Genomic DNA, 21,278 nt, shown 5'->3' with positions numbered 1-21,278 from the left:
AATGGAGCTCGGCCTACAATGATCTTGAGTTTTCTTGAATTGTTTTGAAATCAAAAGGAAATGTTTTATAATAAATGGATTTGATAATGATAAATGTGGACACAAGAAAGATGGTAGACTTGTATGAAGAATAATGAGATGATTTAGAATTGGTTAAAGATTAATGTGGATGACGTGAGTTTATTAATGTATCTAGTTTGAGAAGTAAATGGTCAATGACATTTATGTGAAGTCTAGAATCCTTTTGACTTTAGTGTGCAGCTCATTGGTAATCATTCGTATTTTTGACATATCTGTCAATATTCACTCATTCATGGTGCATTATTCATCACATTTCTATATAATTTGTGCATAGAATTCTCTACTGGGCACGTGGTTTGCTCAACCCTTCATTATCTCAAGTACAGCATAAGGGCACAGGCATGGAGTGTTTGGATTGCATGCAGATATTATAGTCAAAAGCTATTTTCAAGAGTTGTCCTAGTATTATTGTAAAAGAAACCGTATTGCACTGTATCGTTTTTTTTTAGAATGTTGTAACTATTAAACAGGTTTATCTAAATTTGAAAATTGTAATGTCTTTTGGGGTATTATTTCTATAATCGCGAGGATTTCAATTATTTTAAGTTATTATTATTTATGCTAAAAATCAAGGGTGTGACACTTGTAGTAGGCCCCACGTAGCAATATGTGCACAATCTGTGCACATATTTGTTGTGTCCACAGACTTTCTGAAATTTAGATAAAGAAAGGGCAGAGAATAGAGAAGAGAAACTTGAATACTAAAATACAGTAGGTACTAAAAATTTAGAGCGCTGCTATTCGCAACACTCTATTTTCTCTCATAGCCCGTTAAAAATTTTCAATTATACTCGACAGTTAGTTACCGAAATTGAGATATATTTTCATCATCCAATTACCGAAATATAATATTTTTTTCAACAGCTATTTACCGAAAATGTATGTTCGGCAGTTATTTACCGAAAGTTGAACATATTTTCGACGTGTAGTTACCAAAATATAATCTTGTTTTCAACAGCAATTTACCGAAATGTTATTTATGATTTTCAACAACCATTTACCGAAATGTAATAGGCTACGGGAGAAAATAAAAGGCAGCGAATAGCGGCGCCCAAAATTTATTTAGTCTACAAAACAGAGATCTGGTTAAAATTTATTTAGTCTACAAAACAGAGATCCGGTTGATGACACTCAAATACTTAGACCTGACGTTTGGGAGAATCAAATCCTCTGAGCACGGTTTTTAATAAACTTTATCTATCTATTTCTCTCCATTAATTATTCTCAAAAACTTTCCTTAAAATCCCTAAACGAACAAGGCCAATGTTTTCGTTGGCCTAAACGTGGAAATAAATAAGACCATTCATGTTACTTGCATCTTATCCATTTTATTATTTGCGATTCTACCTCCAAAATAACTAAACTAAGCAGAAAAATGTCCAAAAAGACATGATGGAGGCCTTTAGTATTGCGTGTAAATTATCATCTTTGTAGTACAGATTTTTTAACACACGAAAGTAAGGCCAGATCCAAGAAAACACCTATTTTCGATGTGGGGTACGCCTGCCTCGTGTCGCAAGCCTGAGGGGGCTTTGAGGCTTTCCAGACAGTTCAAGTGCATGTGACTGAGGGGCTTGGCTTTTTGTAATCATCACCAATTATTTATTGGAGTATCTATCGAGAACATTTACCAACGCCACAACATGCACAACATTTTACACAAAGGAAAAACAAAATATTAAAGGTGATAATTATAATTCATATTTTTTTAACCCGTTTAATTCGTCCATTTATAATTAATTTGCCCATTTATAACCAAATTTAACCCGCCCATATTATATAATGGATTTATATGGATTGAACCCATATAAATTCATATTTACATGAGTTTAGACGGATTAAAAATAGGTTCAATGTGGGTTGGAACTAAAAAACCCACCTGACAATCGATCCTTCTCGGCTGGTCGATGGACATTTGCGTTATTTGTTGCCGCTACTTTTCCCGCCTTTTTTTCCCCTTCATTTCTCGTTTTGTTTTTTGTTTTCTTATTCGGTAGTTTACTTTTCTGAAAACAAATTACAACTTATAGGCTTGAAAATATTTATTCCCAATCAAGCACGAAATTAATTCAAATCCAAGTTTTAGAGGCTTTAGAGATGAGTTTTCCGACAAATATTGAAAATCAAAATTTCCCATGCAATCAACTCAGTGCGTCAGAATTAAGCGGAACCGAACCGAACCGAATTGGATTTGTCAGAATTAGTATTTTTAGATCTATATCCGTCCGTAGCATGCCTCGGTTTGGTTTGGTGCGGATTGGACAGTTCAGTTCATTCGCTCCGCTGGCCAGTCCTACAATGCACACATTTAAAGATATCACAATCTATATCTATGCTACAATACACCGGTTTTGCAAATTATGAAAGCATGGAGCCTACTTTTTCGTTTTCCAAGCCCCGTTCCACTGAACCTTCTTAAAAAAATAAGTATTTTTTCAGAAATTTTTAAGCTTAAAATAATGAGTTTATGAAAATAAAAAATTAATTTTTTTGCATCGTTTAAAAGATCTCGATGAGATCTTTCAAAGATCTTTTTTTTTTTTGCGATAAATTTTTTTTATACTTTTTGGTTCCTCTCGTTGAAATGACCCAATAACTGACGCAAAATTAACAAATGCAAAAACAATTTGACCCGTGGCCCATTTCAATTTGCCCAAATTCGCCCATTTGCCATCTCTAGTTTTAATCATAAAATTTTACTATTTTGAATCCCCTTATTGAGACAAATCAGAGAAGGGGCGAGGAGAAGAGAGGGGAAGGGAAACAAACAAAAAAGCAAAACGGGTAGGGTCGGGCGGTTTGGGTTTGGCTTGACCCATATTCGACCCGACACGTTTCAACCCGCTTACTTTTTGACCCATATTCCACCCGCCCATATTTGACCCACGACCCGTTTCAATCTGTCCAGACTCGCTCGTTTGCCACCTCTACAAAATATGGTGTCCCCCTATACGGTGTCTCTTAGTTATGCTTCCAAACGGTTAACGTTGTGCCTTCCTTTGAATATTTATGTTATGTCATTTTAGACGATACCATAATAATGACATAACTTTTTTTTTAGGGTGACACCATGATAATAAAACTGTTATGTCATTTTCGAAAAGTGTTATGCCTTCGTGTGGTTATGTTATATCATTTTTGAAAAGTGTTATGGCCTTATATAATAACAATAATAAATGTTTTGCCATTTTGAAAACTATCATATGCCTTTAATGTTATATCTTCGAGTGATTATGTTATAAGTGGGATATGGTATCCCCCGACAAAGGTGGAGACACTATAGCATCATCATTTAAACAACATACTTATGTGGTAGGTTTTATTGGAACAAAAATGCTAGCACTACAAACAATTGCACAAACACATACACAAACACGGATCCGGAGATGCTGTCGAGCGGGTGCAAAGCAGCCGATCCTGCCGTTCATCACGACAGGGATGAATCGGATCAAATCTGAGCGCATACAAATTTGAATTATCCCGATTAAAATCCGAGTTATCGATTGCCAAGCTCGGCGGCCAGATCGACTGCTTCGCACCACTTTATAGAGAGATGCTTCCAAACATCTTCATTCCCACACACATATTCATTGTGGGACACGCGCCCGCGCACACACGCATTGTGGAAATTCACTAAGATGGCTTTTGACATCTACATCTTTCTTCCTTTTGCTTTTTTTTTTTTTGTCAATATTGTATATATTTATGTGAATGAATGAAGTATGATAATATACATATAAATTAATTTGGGTCTCTAGGTTTGCCCTCTCTGATGCCATTTGCCTTTGATTTGGAGGCATGATTCCACAACAAAACAGGTATAAGAGGGTCATTGTTTCATTGGTATTTCTGAAAGTAGCCAATTTGTACATAATTGCATATTGCCAAAGATTACTTTTTAATCCTTTCCCGCCCATATCCTCAATGATTGGAGACTTAATGAGTTCTGTTGTTATTGTTGTCAATATTGTATGAGGAGTGCTAGGGACAAAGAAAATAGACAGAGAATTGACTCTTAAAGTGTACTTGAACGGCTCAGATTTACTATGCAGTACATCTGAACCGTACAAGTACACTTTAATGGTTAATTCTTTGTCCATTTTCTTTGCACATAGCATTTGTCATATTATATACATTAGTGGGATGTTAGCAAGGAATTATTAATGTATTAACAACGAAAGGGATTCGACATCTTCCCATGTACTCAAACCCCCCGACTTCCCTTTTGCGAGGCAAGAAGTACGACCAGGCTAAGAGCCACATCCTTTTGACATCGACATTACATCCATTTGACATCTACATCTAATGGTGTCGTTTCCACAAAGTCTGGTTGGCATGCAAACAGATATAAGGCCCTGCTTTTTTCATCTGGATTTCAAGTTGTTTGTTTTACTTTTTCAATACCCCTTTGATAACTAGGGTTGTACTACATGAAAAGTATCAATGAAAGAAAAATCAATAATCCAATCTGGACCATTGATTTTTTCCTTTCATGTATCATACTAACATTTTCCTTTGATAATTGTATTGGTGGTTTTGTTTCAATGAAAGATAAATTATCAAAAAAACAAAAAACAAGTCGATCAAAAGAAAAATGGGGAAAAAACAAAACCAAACCAAACCCAAAAAATGGCTCGAATAACACAAAACCGCCGCCAATATATGCCACCCAAAAGGACAAATAACACTGCATAACATAAGGATTCGTGATCATCGAATTTGTCCTAAAAAAATCCCCGCACTTCCTCCAACCAAATAACGCAAAAGTGTAAGAAAACACAATTCCATAACGCTCTGGTTTTTATCTTGTGTCCGAATCAAGATGCATAGTAAGTAAAGATTAAGAGACAAAAGACAAAGAAGCAAATAAGCGAGAGCAACCAAACAGGCTAACTGAAGTCACCGCGTAACGTAATTAACCAAGTCATAAAACAAATCCATTACCCAGGGGGGAAATTATGAAAAGAAAAGACATCTGGGTTTGTTCGTAAGCCAAGTTCGTTGTAGTAGTTCATATATTACTACAGGAGGAGAAATCTAATCTTGAAGATCCAATTCAAGTTGTTTCCACCACATTTTTCTAGCATCAAGTCGCAAACATGCTTCTGCTGCTGGCGGTCTCCGTTCAGTCTTGTAAAGGACTCCTGCTACGATAAACGGAACCTCAAAATTGGTTTCTTCCGAAGGTGCACAAATAAATCGCTAAATGTAGATAAATGGGTTCGATTTGGTATAGTATAGTATTCGTATAGCAAAACGGCTAATTAAAGCCGTCCAAATCCACCCATTCGCAACCATTACTCGTTGTAAGCAATTCAAATGCTCCAATCATGCTACATCGCACTGACACAACTATCTCAGAAGGTTTTCCTGAAAAGGTTTCCCTCATCAGTTTAAAAATATTGATCAACACAATAACGTTAAAGGCAGCACCGAAAGTGAAATGTTGACAAAAAGAAGATAAAAAGAAAGGATCAAAGGCAAGGAAACTGAAATACACGACTTTGTATTAGCTTTCCTATTGTTGCAAACCTTATTATTCATGTTCAAACATAAGTCGCAGTTAATAAGTACCTATGCTGAAAGGAACCAAGAAACAAGTCCGGCCTGCAAAACTGCTCTCCGTTGTGGATGACATTCAAGCCTCCCATGAAACTGCTGAGGAACGGAAATCAAGACAAATGCAGAAAAGCTAGGCGCATCTCTTAAATTCTTTAGAACTTTGAAGCTCCAAGCCTCCCATGAACATGTAGAAAATACAAACAGAGAAAAAGGAGTTACCTGCAGAATACCTGAAAAGACCAGAGGGGGAAGCCAAGCATTCAACTAAAATCTCCCTCTGCCTCTCCCTCCTCCTCTGGTCCTTCCTCTTCCCCTTCCTCTTCCTCTTCCTCTGAAACCCGTCCCATCGTGTGACCCGGCATTATCTCTTTCAAAACTGAACATTCTCATTCTTATGTTCTCTGCATCCGAGTTGTGAGGAGCCCTTTGTATCTGGATAAATGAATTAAATGACTCTTGAAAGGCTACAAAAAGTTATGAATCATAGTAGTACGATTATGATGAAAACACATCTACCGAGGAAGATGACCCAATTTGAAATGGACACACTTTTTTTTTTGATAAGTAATTTGAAATGGACACACTTCAAAGGATATCCACCTGAAAGTATCAGGTTTGAGAATTTCAACTTGTGTTGAACCCTTTAAAACATATCTTCAGCAAAAGAAAGATAATGAAAACAAAGGCAAAGTGAGCCCCCTACTAAATGATTCTTTGGACCTTAAACCATGGACGGGCAGCTCAAGTTCATGGGTTCGACAATATCAAGGTTTCTTAACTACCGACATTGTTCATGTTATGAACTGGGGAGTCTTATCATGAGATATTTGGGATTGCATTTGGGTAGGAGCATCTCCATTGGAGATATTATAAAGGGTCTCACATGACAAAAGAGGTAAAAGTGGGACTGTTATTTTTGTCAAGTATTTCGTAGTTCAGACTTCAGAGGGCAAATGGAGGCTCCATTAGATGTGCAAGTGTTTGTAAAAATCCTATACAACCCTGATTTTTGTTTAGAGCTGCGCATCTACAACTATTCACTAGGGCCGATTTGTTTGACTGGACCTATAATGCACGGACACGGATATGGCGGGGGACACGTCACGTGTATATTTATTTATTTATATTTATATTTATTTAGAGGTGTCGGTCCTTCATAGGACTGCACTAACAGTGAAGGTGATAAGTAAACCCACTGGCATAATAGTGAGGGAATTAGTAAAAGCCCATGTTTACTTGGATTTCATATCCGCTGATATTTAAACCTTGACGCAAATTTTTTTAACTGGACACAGGATGTGGTCCCCTTGCATATATGTATATCCCAATCCGATGCTCAGACCCGAGTAAAGAAACAGGCTCTACTGTAACCCAGTCATCTGCCAGTCTGATTTCATCATTAACTATTTGTTTATTTATTTATTTATTTATTTATTTTACCAGTATCATTAACTATTTCAGAATCTACAGAACTGTTCAACTATAACCACAGTAAGAATGCCAGAATATAAGTATTACTAGATATGCCCCAAATCGTAATGGTGACCACAGTAGTAGTAGTAGTAGAAGCAATATAGTAATTAGCATTATTACTTGCAAGTGGAGTGGTAACCTAGTAATGGGCACCATGTACTCCCATGCATTTGACTAAGGAAACTCAGTAAACTACAATAACACTGACTTTCGCTGAGAAAAAAAAAAGCATTATTACTTCAGCACTAACTTGGTGGTCTTCCATATCAAATTGGTTTTGAAGCTGCCATGCAAGGGCCTCATCTTGGCTAACACCCGCAAGCTCATCTCTGACAGAAAGATTTCCCCCGGCTTTTCTCCTTTCCCACTCCTCTAAAGTGAAAACTGGTAATTCCTCCTGTCTCCCTCTCCCCTTCCCTCTATGTTTTCCACCTCTAGAACGACGATCATCCCAGTTTGGCTGATTCAGTTTCTGAAGGAGTTTTTGTGCAGCCGCTTGATTTTGTACGGGGACAGCTTCAGCCACTGATACACATCAAGGATTTTAATCAATAAAACTGTAAATGACCAACATGAAGATAACTCCAACAAATCAGATAGGACAATGAATTAATAAAGCTAAATACAGCGCAAGGCTCCATTTGTTTGTCCAGGTAAGGCATCAGATTGCACAATATATCCAAGATGACAACATATCCCACGTTGTGTTGTCGCGGCTAGGATTAAACATCCATCGAATATGATGTCTCATATGGGATACACGATACCGCGGGGAGGTAGTATCATTAGTTCCTTCACTGTCATTTGATTCAATCCAATAAGATTTTACTTATTTTATGGGATTATACATCCCTTCACTATTTGTCAAGTCAACCAAACAGCGCCTAAGGAGTTCATTTATGCTGTAGTGAGAACCCATGAATTGAACTCTCTACTTTTCCCCCTCTCCCTATAATGTGGTGTCTCTCTGATCTAGCAACCATTTCTGGTGATGTGATAGTTGACTTTCTCATTGCAATACAGAAAGATATGGTAAATACCTTCTTTTGGTCTTGCTTCAGAGCTACTTGGTTTTTCTTCAGATCTTTCAGTATTAGAAGCCAATTTTGCACTGTTATCCACGCCATCTGCTTTCGAATCAGAGTTGTGGAGTCCATTGGTCTTTGTAGATTTTGAATTTTCATCTCCTGCCGGAACAGTTGGGCCAAAGCTAGAAGAGGTTGAGCCTGAATACTCTGCAATGCATCATCCTTTGTTAATGAATTTGGAAGCACTATACCAGATTTGTACTGTGATAAGACTAAATTGCAAATGGCAGAAAGATCCGCCTAAAAACATCACTTAAAGTTAACCAGAAATAAAGAAATGTCACGATATCTATTTTTAACCTGCTCAGCAAATTTCACAGAAGACAATGGAATTTCCAAAATCCTTACTCGAAACTCGGGGAGAAGGGAGAAACTCGCAAAAATTAATCTTCAGTTAGCTTAATAGTTAATCATCCAGATCAATCACTTGTTAGATAATAGACCTCCCCTTACATAAACAATGCTTCAATGTGACCTAATACCAAACTTTTCCATTGAACTGCTACAGAGCATCAATGCACAACTTACCCAGAAATTGTTTTTGCCAAGAAAAAGGTGTCTACTATATATCCAAAGTATATACAATTGATACCATATACTATATCAACCACCTTAAAATGAGATCAGTGTTAAACATATTATCCCATAAATCTCCAAAAGATCCCTTACAGTAATAGAAGGAAAAGTGGCAAATCAAATCTATGTAACTCAAACTGAAAGAGGGCACATGGTCCACCGTTTATGCTGTGCTTAGGGGCATGGGAAAATAGAACAAAAAGGTAATTGTTAAGGAAAGAATATAGAGCAAGGAAAGGTTTGTAATACTAACGAGAAGATCGGCCTTGAGGCCTTTGATGCCAGACTGCTTCAATTTGCAACTTCTCAAATGGTGGAGGACCACCTGTGTCACCTTCCTTCGATGCCTTTATCAATGAGCGGTCGAAACCTGAGTATTTTTTGTTCATCTGCCATTCTTCATATAGGGTCGGAACCACACCGCCTAATACAGTTATCACTTTAGGATTCAAACACACAATACCACTGTGTACTGGAGCCTTATTTCCCAATCGAACCTGGCAAAGTAGAGAACAGCAACAGCAACAAAGAAAATAATTACACCAATGCAAATTGTTTATAAATGTATTTGATTTTAAAGGAAAGCATAGAAACTGAACGTACAAGTTATAAAGCAAAAGAAAGTGATTCAGCAAATGCGATGACCTTTATGATTACCAAAGTCATGCATAGATGGTTGACACGACCCGCTCTAGCTGACCTGCTTAATCATTCACCTAATCACGTGGCTCAAAAGGTTAATCTCAAGTTATACAATAGCTGGTTGGCCTTAGATTATATATTGAATTCTCTTTCAATACTTTCCCAATGTGGGATCTTAAAATCTCCCAATCTTGGCGGCAACGTCCCCATTGCATCTCATGGTCCATCACTTCCACTCACCAAGTGATATAGGGCAAGTCCCCGCTTAAGCACGACAAGCACCTCAAGCTCGTCTCATGTGGAACCCGCCCAAGCACGACAAGCACCTCAAGCTACTCACTTGACGGGCCCACCCAAGCATGTCTCATCGCAGGACCCGCCCGACACTTCCGGTTGGTGCAAGCTCTAATACCACCTAGCATACTCCAGTAACTATAGTGGCAGAGAATTCAAAGTAGTTTTTTTTTTTGAACGGCAACATAGTGTTTTTTTTTTTTTACCACAAAGAACACACCCCAAGCGATCTTTTTTCCAGTTTGGTTCCAATGCCTTTTTACAGTCCTAATGATTGTCATTTACTTGTTTCAGACTAACATAGGAGATGAATGTAGTCTATTCTGACTCTTTTTTTCAACTCTGATTCATGTCCTCAAAGTAACTAATCTACATAATTTAATTCAACTAATTCCATATATTACTGCATCCTAACCATATCCCCATTTCGTAATTTTTTTTTTCTATGCTACTGATATCAAGAAGGAAGTATCTTATTTACACAAATGTATCAATCTCAATGCCTCAGCACTACTAAATATAAGAATTTACTTGTAGCATACCTCAACATACAAATCCCCTACATTTACACATAATCACAAAGCATGCAATTTACCAGTTATGCGCATTCGTCCTATAGCTCTGAGGGTGCATGTGAGTGTGGTCATAAATAGTGCTCCGGTAAAAATAAATAATCCTTCCCAACATCCTCAAAAAATATCCTTGAAATTGATCATTTCTAATAACCCAAATCTGTGTCATAATCTCGTGATCATGGCTACGTTTCCGCTACAAACTCTAATAACCTCCAAATCTCACACAATCTTCCCCAAGCGATGTGGAACTCCACACTTCCGGTCGGGACCTTGCTCTGATACCAAAAAAACTAATTAAGATAATTAGGAGTCCAGGGTGTTACAATGGTCATAAAGATTGCAACTTCTATTGGAACAAGAAAACACCAATCCGCATGGATGATTACCTTCGACATTCATGGTTTGCATAGGCATGCCGCATGCCATTTAATTACGTAAATTATAAGTTGATTTCAGTTCTGTGCAGCACCCACAAAACACAAACTTAACTAGGCACAACTAAACAAAAGGAACAATTTAGAGCATGCAATGTAGAACAAAAGTGAAAAAGAAAAGACAAATACCTTAGTGCCGGGAACGACATCGTCAGCAATTGATGGTATATGAGAGTACTCTATAGCAGTTATCTGAGAGTGCCCATCTGTAAGAAAAAATCTCAACAGACGCCGATTATTTGAACCTGCCGAAGTATCAGCAGTACTGCTTCGAGATATGTCCCTTACCGAGGAGAGCTACAGAGATCGCGAGACAGTGAGAGACACATAGAGTAAATACCTTGGGTCTTTTTTCCTTTTCTTTTAAAAAGTGATGTTTGGTTACCAAGAAAAGGTTAGTAGTACTTAGAGCATCTCCGACTTATTTATCAATGTTGAAGGTTAAAATTATTGCTACCCAGTCCAACCAACATGTCTCTATTTCTCTCAGAAACTCAATCACTCTTCAGCAGTCCGACAAAATCTTCCCCTTCCCTTGCAAATTCAATTCTCTTTTTCTAAATTCTGGTAAAACTATACCCATAACCACCAGCAGAGGCAGGGGTTAACCTCAAGTATATTGAGTTTTCTGAATCTAATCTGAAATTCTTTGAAAGAAAAGTCATACAGTAATTTTTATGGAGTGGAACAAAATATCTCTCATTTCTCTCGCATGTTGGCATTCCAGCCTTCCTTCGCCTTTGTGACCGATTCGAGGAAAAAGATAGAGTCTCGTGATTTGTATCCAAAGGTCAATTAGAAATTGATAGATTGAATAATTATAGACTTCGAAAAGGAAAAAGCAGAAATCGAAATTGAAAAAGAAATGGGAAACTTGAATCAATCAAATGGCATAATCTTAGGGTAAGGGAGCATTCCCATGTTCCTTCCGGGGTTTCCTTTCTTCTAGATCAAGGTTCCTTCCCAGGTTTCCTTTCTCTTGATCAAGGAATTTCAGAAGGCTAGTAGGGCTCCAAAGAAAGGAGAATAGGAATGAACAAATCAACTAGAAAGAATGGAATATAAAAAAGGGAGAGCTTTTATACGCGGATATCTTTTCAACGGTACTGTTTTCATGGACTTCAAATTCAAAAACTGTCCAAGTTATTCACTTATTATCAAAATGGGAATGGATAACATTTTCCATCCAAGTGTCCAAATTTGGAGTCTTCATTTAGGATAAACAGAGCATGGTTAAAAGTCACGGTTATAAGAGAATGAAGCGAAAACTCCTACTCAACTGAGCATAATCCTATCATACATGGCTTCAGCTGGAACATATATTTTCCAGAAAAATCGAATACCTAATTACAGTAAATCATAATATGAATAAAGCTTATTATTTCATACCCGCAGGAAATAGCAACAAGAACATTGCAAAGCCATAGATAGATTTTCAAATGAATATTTTCCCAAACTTTTGGGGGAGCAATAGTGTTTAACCAACAAGATGCAGGTTGCCAATAAAACAAGGAAAGCACAAAAAGACAAACATCAATTTCAGATCTCAATTTGAATGATCCAAGAATCCAAATATTCAAATTAGGCCATCTCCAATCCCTACTCTCCTTTTTCATCAATCCTTAAACAAAAAAAACTACCGACTTAAGCCTAGAAACAAATTTTAAACCATTTTTGATACAAGAATAGGATTCTCCTATCCTTCTCGTTCGAATACTTCATCAACTCGTGTCGAGAAATCCCACACTTATCTCCAAAAGCTTCTTTCACCAAATTCGGTGAAGTACTTGTTAATCTCTCGGGAGTTGATAACATTTGATGGACTGGTTAGATAACTTAGATACCATTTGCATGTACCTTACATTGGTCATGCCCACCCCGAAGGTGGATGTAATGCCAAAACGCTAGAACTTCACTACATTTTGCACAAGTATAAATGTACTTCCACTTAACAAAACACTCTTTCAGAACATTAACCAACTCCAGCGGCCTGTTGTTAGCCTTATGAAAGTAAAGGAAAAGATAATAGGAATTACTAGTCTCCAGGGCCTGTTAGAGCCGAACAGTCGAACTTCTCTTCTTTGCTTACCTTGAATTTCAAGCTTTCAGTCTGAAATACTATCTTTTTTTTGATAACCGAGGAATATCCCTACAGCCAAGCCATAATCGGACCTGACTGCACAACCCAAACCTCAAGGGAACTATCGCAGCCACACCATGGCCCCCCCACTTACTATCAAGATACTCATCCGGTGGAGAATCGAACCCCTGACCAGGGGAGTACTCCCAAAGTCAGTCATTTGCCCTTGCCACTGGGGCAACCTGGGTGTGTAACATCTATTATCTATCATCTATTGCTACTATAAAAAGAACACCTCTTTATAGTGTGACCGTCACTTTCAAGACTGACTCACTTTTTTTTCCCACACAACCGTTCAACTGCCTAAGATACTGCCCCCCAAAAAATGTCACCTCCCTCTTCTGCATAATACATAAGACAATTTGCACACGCATCGGGCGTCTAGCATGCGTACATACATACCCAAGTCACATATTCATTCGAAAGACTCTCTTTCCGCTCTCACAGCCCCTTTGGATGGGGTGATTTCAACAGAAAAGAAAAGAAAGGGTTTTTATTTCTAACCAAATCACTCACGATTATTTTGGTGAGAAAGGAAAATGCTAATAACAACATTGTCAATGACGCAGTAAAAGGACCAAAAAAAAACAATTTTCAATGTGTGGCTTGAAACGTGTGTCAAAAGGTGTATCGAAAATTGTGTTTATATTATATCATTCTTGCATTATTGACAACCCAGTGGGGGTGTAAACGAGCCGAGCCAAGCTATAGTGTTCGAGCTCACCTCGTTTACCAAACGAGCCGAAAACTTAAAGCTCAAGCTTAGCTCGTTCGTAAACAAGCCGAGCCAAGTTAATTTTCGCAACAAGGCTCTTTAAACGAGATGAGCTTATACAAACCAACCAACCTTTTGCAAGCTGAGCTGAGCTTTTCAGTGTTGGGCTCAGCTCGTTTACTAAAAGAGTCTAAAACTCAACCTCGCGCTCGACTCGATTACTAAACTGAGTCGAGCCGCAGCCCTACGGGGCAATAGGCTGTTGATAGCACAACCATTTTCCAAATTATCCAAATTTGCTTCCACGCTGTCGCTCCCGCACGTAGATACTCTCACACACAGAGAGAGAGAGAGAGAGAGAGAGAGAGAGAGAGAGAGAGAGAGAGAGAGAGAGAGAGAGAGAGAGAGAGAGAGAGAGGTGAGGTTTGCCTGAAGGACTTTGGGGCCTTGAAGATACGAAGACTTGAGGAGGAGAGAACCATCGGGCAGCGATTTCCCACCGAGGGATCGCAAGTCCATGTTAACGAGCTCCGATTCGACAAAATCAGCGGTGCAGGAGCCGCCGTGCAAGGCGGATTGAACGACGATGATGGCTTTAACCTGCTCGACATCCCCAAAACACCAGCCTCTACTAATTAGGGTTTGTATGAGAGCTTCTGAAGCTGCCGAAGAAGACGACGACGAAGAAGCAGCGAGCTCCATTTCTGGCCCAGTCTCGGTGTATTCTGTGTTTTGCTCTCTTCTTCTATTTCTCTGTTTCTAGAAGAGAGATGGAGAGTTGATTTGGGGTTTTCTAAGGTTTGGATTGCAGTGTTGGGCTTGTGACGTGATAAAATGGTCCCATAGTGAGAGAGTAGGGCTGCAAATGAGCTTGAATACAATAAAGTTCGGTTCATTTATTAAATGACTTAAAAATTAAGTTTGAACCTGGTTGTCTATTAGCGAGCCGAGCTCGATTCGTGTACTAATCGAGCCTCTTTAAATGAGTACCCAATTAACGCATTATACTAAATGAGTCAAAAACTCGAGTTCGAACTTGGCTCATCTATTAATGTGCCGAGCCCGATTCATTTACTAATCAAACCTCTTTAAACAAGTACCCAATTAAGGCAATGTATTAAACGAGCCAAAAACTTGAATTTGAACTCAACTCGTCTATTAATAAGCCGAGTCCAATTCATTTATGAATCGAGCCTGCGCAAACGAGAACCCAATTAGGGCTCGTTTGGATGCGGGATTAGGTTTGGAGGTATTATGTAAGAAGGGAGATTGGATAGTAGGGGGTATTGGTTAATAATGGATGACCCACATTGATGTGATGTATATGGAATGGGGGATTAAATGGTACTTGATTTGGATGAGGGATAAAATGGGGGGATAAAGTTGTTTTGTAGTTGAAATGGAAGAGAGAGGGGTACTATCCGGGGGTAATAACACTCCTGAACCTCCCCATAAATAATCCCCCTCCGGAGGTATTAGGGGGGTACAATATAATCCGGGGCTTAGCTAATACCCCCCCTATTTTGCTTCCCAAACGAGGTCTTAAGGCTGGGCCCACGGACTAAAAGGGAGGATATCACAATACCCCTTCACAATACTCCATCCAAACAGGCCCTTAAGGCATTGTGCACGGGCGTGTTGAAGATAAACCGGTCCCACCCTCAAATCTTCCTCAATCAACACACAGCCTCTCCATGTAAGAAATATTTTAAAGGGCCCATTTCGTCACATTGTGATTAATGTAAGTGCTCACTTACATTATAGATATAGTGGTAGTTTAAAGAAGCTATTGGTTTTCCACTATCTCCATAAGTGAACCTAGCATCTATTTAAGCCTTTGACATCCATCACTCAAGGCACTCAAGTCATGCATAGGTTGGAAGACACCTAGATCTAATACAAGCGTGTTCGGTGTTCAACTTGAACAACAATGACTAGAGGTTAGTTCGATCCTAATTTCTGCTGCGTACACCGGTATGTGTATTATTTATCTTACACTCCAAACTCCAAACTTGGAAAAATAACTCAGGTCATTGGAGGATTCTCTGGAAGCATGAAACCATCTCACAAACTCGACTTGGATGATTGGCAAATCCATCGCGTAATATTGACTTGCTCAGTTTGTGTGGTAAGACGTAGCGAGAGAAAGATTGAGCGGGTTCCGGTTCTTTTCGATTTAGTACGAAACTCTTGTAAGGTCTCACATATTAAAATTCGATGCCCGCGACCGCAGTTGATTGCCCAACCACGGAACATGTTTGTTGTTGTTTCTTTTGTGTGCATTTGTGAGCTTCTGGGCACAATATGATGAAAGCCAAGATGTTTGGACAGTAGGGTCAAAAGCTGAAAGAGAGTAGCAGTACAGGACATGTTGAATTCACCTGAAACCTCAACACAGTTTACTTCCATTACAGATAGCATAGAATGATTTCACAAAAAAGGAAAGAATGAGCAAGTACCACACAGCAAAAAAAATCCCAGATTAAACCTTTGATTTTTGATAAATAATCCAGCAAAGGCTCTAAGAATCACCCAAGATAGGAGCCCTCAAAGAAGGCTCTAAGAATCAGCTGCTTTACGGCACAAGGATGATTGAATATAGTTCCAACCAAGAAGATAAAAATAATCAACTCGCAACAACACCCACAATAACAGTGCCCATATAATCCCCAAGCCACAGGGGCACGGGCTGGGAGGACTGAAAACAAGACCTAACATTCGGCAATATATGCACAGAGTGGCTGCTCTCCAAAAATTTACCTACTGAAATAGCGGCATTCCCTAGTGGTGAAAAAAGTCAAGAAGCTAGCTTAAAGAGCAGCTAACTTCCTAGTCAAGGTGTCTCATGAATCTTTGGAAGCTTTCTGTGAAACAAGATATGTATGGACACTTCTAAAGTTGAATTCTGAACAAGGGTAAAAACTGCAAGCTCAAGAATTGCATATAATGATGCCAAAGTCTGATGAAACCATTATCGAAAGAAGTAGAACACACCCCAACCAAAGATCACACCCCTAAATGAAGAAAAATATAGGTAATCTGCGGCAGATACATATATTCCCTCAATAACATGATTGTCTTTCCTTTTTTAAGTTTATTAAGTCAACAATTTTCTTTACATTTCCCTTCTTACTGTGATAACTTGTTTTCATCTTAAATACACAACAAAGAGAAATGATTAGACAAAGTAAGATTATTCAGAAAAGAGTTAGTGTTGTGTAAATGACTAGTGAGGTAAACCAATATGTCCATTTTCCTGAGCACAAGAAAGCAATTATGAAATACTCGGAAAAGAAAGTAACCTACTTATATCTAGTTTAGTTTTCTCTATCCCAAAGCCAAATTGCACTCCTCCAAGAACTACCCGAACAATTTCATCCATGTTTCGTTGTTGAGCCTGCTATTTCGGTCAGAAGAACTTCACTCAAATTTACCACCTATGTGACTAAACAAGGCGCAGTTCTCACCTAATATTTCACCCCTAAAATAAGAAGTGCCATACCTACGCAATGAGTTGATTCCCTTTATCAGTGTGTGGATCTCCTAAATTATCGAGTGGTGCCGTAGCCAAATATCTACCAAAGTGGTGAAATCTATATCATATTCCTTCATATTTCATCAGTTCGATTGGGTTGAGGAGGTTGCATTAACAACTGCATCCATTTGTCCTTACAATCCCTTTACAGCTGGAGATCTCAATCAGATGACATGCACTAAAAGAACAAAAGCTTATGGAACTTGACACAAAACTAAATGGTAATTAACTGAAGAGAACGATTCCTACAGGCTACAACAGTTGAACTCCAAGGTAACTCTATGCAATCTGCAATCTACTGCATTTTTCCTTGCTGCTTTTATGGTGAAATCAAAGATTTGCAGCCCGGCCCACTAATCTTTTCCATAGTAACAATATCAAATTTGAGGCAATACCGCGCATCAAAAAAAAAAGATGCAAGATTTCCAATAACCAAACCATCAAAGCAAAATCCTTAAAAATTCTTCCAACAACGTAATAACATTTTCATTAATTGACATTCATATACTAATTTCAATACATTTCATCACTCAAGTCCTATTATGATTAGTCTTATATTGAGCTGAGTCAGCTGACTAGCATTGCAGGTGAAGAAAGTGAAATCAAAGCAGTAACAACCACACATCAAAGCAGAAACTTGAAAATTCTTCCAACAATGTAGGCACATTCAGAACCATTCATGTTCATACACTAATCTTCACATACTTGGATCACTGAACTAGTATTATGATTAATCTTATAGTCAACTGACTTTGCAGGCGAAGCTTCTTAGTCGAAGTGAAATTTAAGCAGTAACAAAAACAACAACATTAAGTATACAGATAAGTCGGATTTTAAGCTGATCCCCTATATAAGGTGGATGGAATATCTCCTAAAATATGGTGTGTTTCAGGAACCATAGAGGTGAAACAAACCATAATCCCTTGTATTTTTATCAGTTCAAATGGGCACAGGAGGCATTACCAATTGCATGCTTTTATCATCACAATCCATCATATTACTTACGCTAACAGAATGCATAGAGAATGGTTCTTAAAAATCTTAACTCTTTGGTAACTCTAGCTGCCATGAATGTGATCCATGCGAAGTGTTCCTACCATTGCATTTCTCCTTGCTGCTTTGATGCTGAAATCAAAGATTAGTACCCGGCATGCATTGATTTCAATAGTAACAACATCAAGATTTCCAAGAACCATAACATCAAAGCAAAATGCTTGAAAATTCTTCCAACAATGAAGGCACAGTTAGAACAATTCTAGTTGATAATATGATCTTCATATAATTTCATCACTAGGCTACTATTATGGTGAGTCTTATATTCAACTGATCACGATAGCAGCAAAGTGCTTAGTCGGGAAGTGAAATTAAAGCAGTAGCAACAATTACAAGTAAAGACATAATTCAGATTAAGCATGACTTTCAGTTCTAAACAATCCCTTGATATGGTCCTTGTGGTTTTCCAGAATATGCACAATGGCTTCTGAAAAAACACCTTGCTCCTCCGCAAATGCATCCAGCATCGCCAAATCGGCCTCGGAATCATCATCACCACCATAAAGTTTGAAGTTAATAATAGCCACCCCTTTCATCACGTATCCAGACACAGGGAGCTGTAAAACAGGCACAAACCCAAACCTCACATTCTCTCGCAACGATGACCCGTCAACCGAAACCAACCTGTCCGAATTGAAAGCCTCCCTACACTCCACAAGCTTTTTGCCACCCAAACAGACCTCCACCCCCTTGTTCACCGAATCGGAGACTGTAATGCTCTCAACCATCGGGCGTCCCCGGACGAAACCAGACAAGATTTCTAGCCACAACGCTGCGAACGAAAATACTCGGCGCATCAGCTCCACCTTAATTATCTCATTCTCAGGCTCTGTAACTTTGGAGAGAGATGCTGCGTAGAGAAACGTGAGGCTGTCGTGTTTGGCGGAGAATTTGGCCCCCCATTTGAAAACAGAATATTTGTTAGGGTTGAAATGGGAGGCAAGATCGACATTCAGGGAACGAATCTGTTTCAAAACACGGAGGAAGCCGTTGGCAGGAGCAGTAAATCGCAAAGGAGGCGAGAGAGCGGGCTTGTGAAGGCTGCGACGGGGTTTGAGAGCCTTGATTAAGAATCTCGAGAGTATTCTGAGCAAACCGTTTCCTTGGCCTTGGGGATTCTTCCACTCGGTCTCGTTGAAATCGCGGACGACGCCGTTGATGGAGACTGTTCGGACGCGAGCGACGAGGGAAGAGAATCGCTTGGAGACGAGGAAGCACCGGCAGAGGCATCGGATGTCGGAGAGCTTGTCGAAGACGTTGAGTACGACGTCGTCCGGCAAGCGGTGGAACTGGTTCTCTGCTTCTTCGTTCTTCTTCTTCGCCGCCTCGTGCTCCATCGATACAACTCCTCTCTCTCTCTCTCTCTCTCTCTCTCGATTCTTCAGTCTGAATTTTGCACCCTCGTGAGTACACTCGAAAAAACACTAGAAAAATTTACGTTTCTAGAACAGAGGGGAAGAGGAAATCATTTGTGACATTTTCTGGGCCCATAATAATATCGGAACAGTTCTTGTCAAAAAAATAATATCGGAACAGTTTATTTTTAAAATTTGTCGGGAAGATTGATCGCTCTAAAATTCACGTTAATTGGAGATTGTTTGATGAAATTGTCTTGTTTCTAGCTATGCTGTAAACATGTTGTTTAGAGCATAAATCAATTTCAGCCGTCTATTTGCACAATTAATGGTTGAAATTCATTTTTAATTATGACCGGTTACAATTAATTCCCTCCTGAAAAAGTTTCATTAAAATCCGAATCGTTTAGAATATTTTTAGATGGTCACGATTGAGTTACAACTGGAAACAAGTTTTCTGTTGTTTGATATGTTTACAGCACAACCGGAAACAAGTTTTTCTCTTGTTTGATATATTATATGCGAAAATCTAAGGGAACTTTATGGCCGATCCTGTCTGGATGAAGAATAACCTACTAGATGCTGCCCAAAGAGCCTATAGCCCAGTAAGTCATTTTCATTATTTTGTTGACAAAAATACCCCCGTAAAAAAAAAAGCGATTGGAGAGAGTCGATCCAGCCGGCACCACCACCACCCCCACCCCACCACCGCCACACCACACTGCCACCACCACCACCACCATGCCGCCGCCCCCACCACATCGCCACCACGCCACCGTGTTGCCACCACTGCCGCCACCACACCACCACCCACGCCGCCACCACCACGCCGCTGCTACCACCATCACTACCACAATTAACAGTGTTAATTTTTGTCTAAATTAACAGTCGACCCATATAACCTCCTACACCACCACCACCACAACGCTGCCATCGCCACTACTACCACCTCCACCACCATTCCACCATCACCAACACCATTACCACCACAATCATTACTACCACGCCACTGTCACCACCACCACCATCACAATTAACAATGTTAATTCCTATCTAAATTAACAATCTTAATTCCTCTCTAAATTAACGGTGCTAATTTTTATACAAATTTACACCATAATTAACAGTGTCAATTAACAATTAACCTATATAACCTCTTATACCATCACTCCACCACCGCCGCCACCGCCATGATTAACAATGTTAAATTCTATCTAAATTTACAATTAACTGATCCTATTAACTTCTCATGTGGGATGAGAAGTTAGGATATTTCAAAAACGAGTGATGAAGGGAGGATTCAATAGTGTTTTTGTTCTTCAACATTCGTCGGGAAAATAAAATGACACAACTTGCATAAGTAGGAGTTTTTCATTTAAAGAGACTTTGCTGAGCATAAAAAAGAGCAATGAAACTCTACATACTATTTGATTTCTACTGTGAACTTGGGAGTAATTTCATCATACTAATTAATTAGCAGAGGTAAGAACAGAAAGCTAAGAGGATCCCTTCCCAATACACAAAGCCATTTACACCCCCGGGATAGAGAATATGCACAATAGACTGAAGAATGTATCGATTTACCGGCTAACAGACGCAAGCTAACCCATCTCCATTCAAATGCAAAATGAAGAAGGAATTCATCATGCATTGATGTGCGAACCGATGACACCGTAGGTGGAAAATTGATTTGCGTTTATATGTGGTGTATTGAGTCACTCCAGCTACACAAGGATGCTACCTTGGTTCACGGGT

The 21,278-nt window shown here is 39.0% G+C and overlaps 1 protein-coding gene and 1 non-coding gene across 13 annotated transcripts; one reads left to right on the top strand and one right to left on the bottom strand.

Moving 5' to 3' along the window:
• Window positions 1–3,790: 3,790 nt before the first annotated feature.
• Window positions 3,791–3,898, top strand: LOC131308749 (small nucleolar RNA snoR100). The gene has a single exon (XR_009194560.1). It is a non-coding gene; the product is annotated as a small nucleolar RNA snoR100 (small nucleolar RNA).
• A 1,073-nt stretch (window positions 3,899–4,971) lies between these two features.
• LOC131301634 (uncharacterized) lies at window positions 4,972–14,379 on the bottom strand. 12 transcript variants are annotated; one of them, XR_009191365.1, is made up of 8 exons: window positions 14,010–14,379; window positions 10,855–11,022; window positions 9,034–9,277; window positions 8,157–8,351; window positions 7,355–7,641; window positions 5,863–6,075; window positions 5,656–5,739; window positions 4,972–5,451 (listed from the first exon to the last, which is right to left on the bottom strand). XR_009191365.1 is itself a non-coding variant. In XM_058328020.1 (7 exons), exons 1-6 carry the CDS (start codon window positions 14,280–14,282, stop codon window positions 5,908–5,910), a joined length of 1,335 nt encoding a protein of 444 aa, XP_058184003.1. In that variant the 5' UTR covers window positions 14,283–14,379; the 3' UTR covers window positions 5,562–5,736; window positions 5,863–5,907. The 12 variants fall into 12 exon arrangements, 1 of the variants encoding a protein (XP_058184003.1); XR_009191368.1 differs by having other exon boundaries at window positions 4,972–5,228; XR_009191366.1 differs by having other exon boundaries at window positions 4,972–5,225.
• Window positions 14,380–21,278: the final 6,899 nt, after the last annotated feature.

The sequence above is a fragment of the Rhododendron vialii genome, chromosome 1a, assembly GCF_030253575.1.
Source record: "Rhododendron vialii isolate Sample 1 chromosome 1a, ASM3025357v1".
NCBI classification, from domain to species: Eukaryota; Viridiplantae; Streptophyta; class Magnoliopsida; order Ericales; family Ericaceae; genus Rhododendron; species Rhododendron vialii.
The sequence above is the reverse complement of the archived record's forward strand: the minus strand, read 5'-3'. Positions and strand labels throughout refer to the sequence as shown.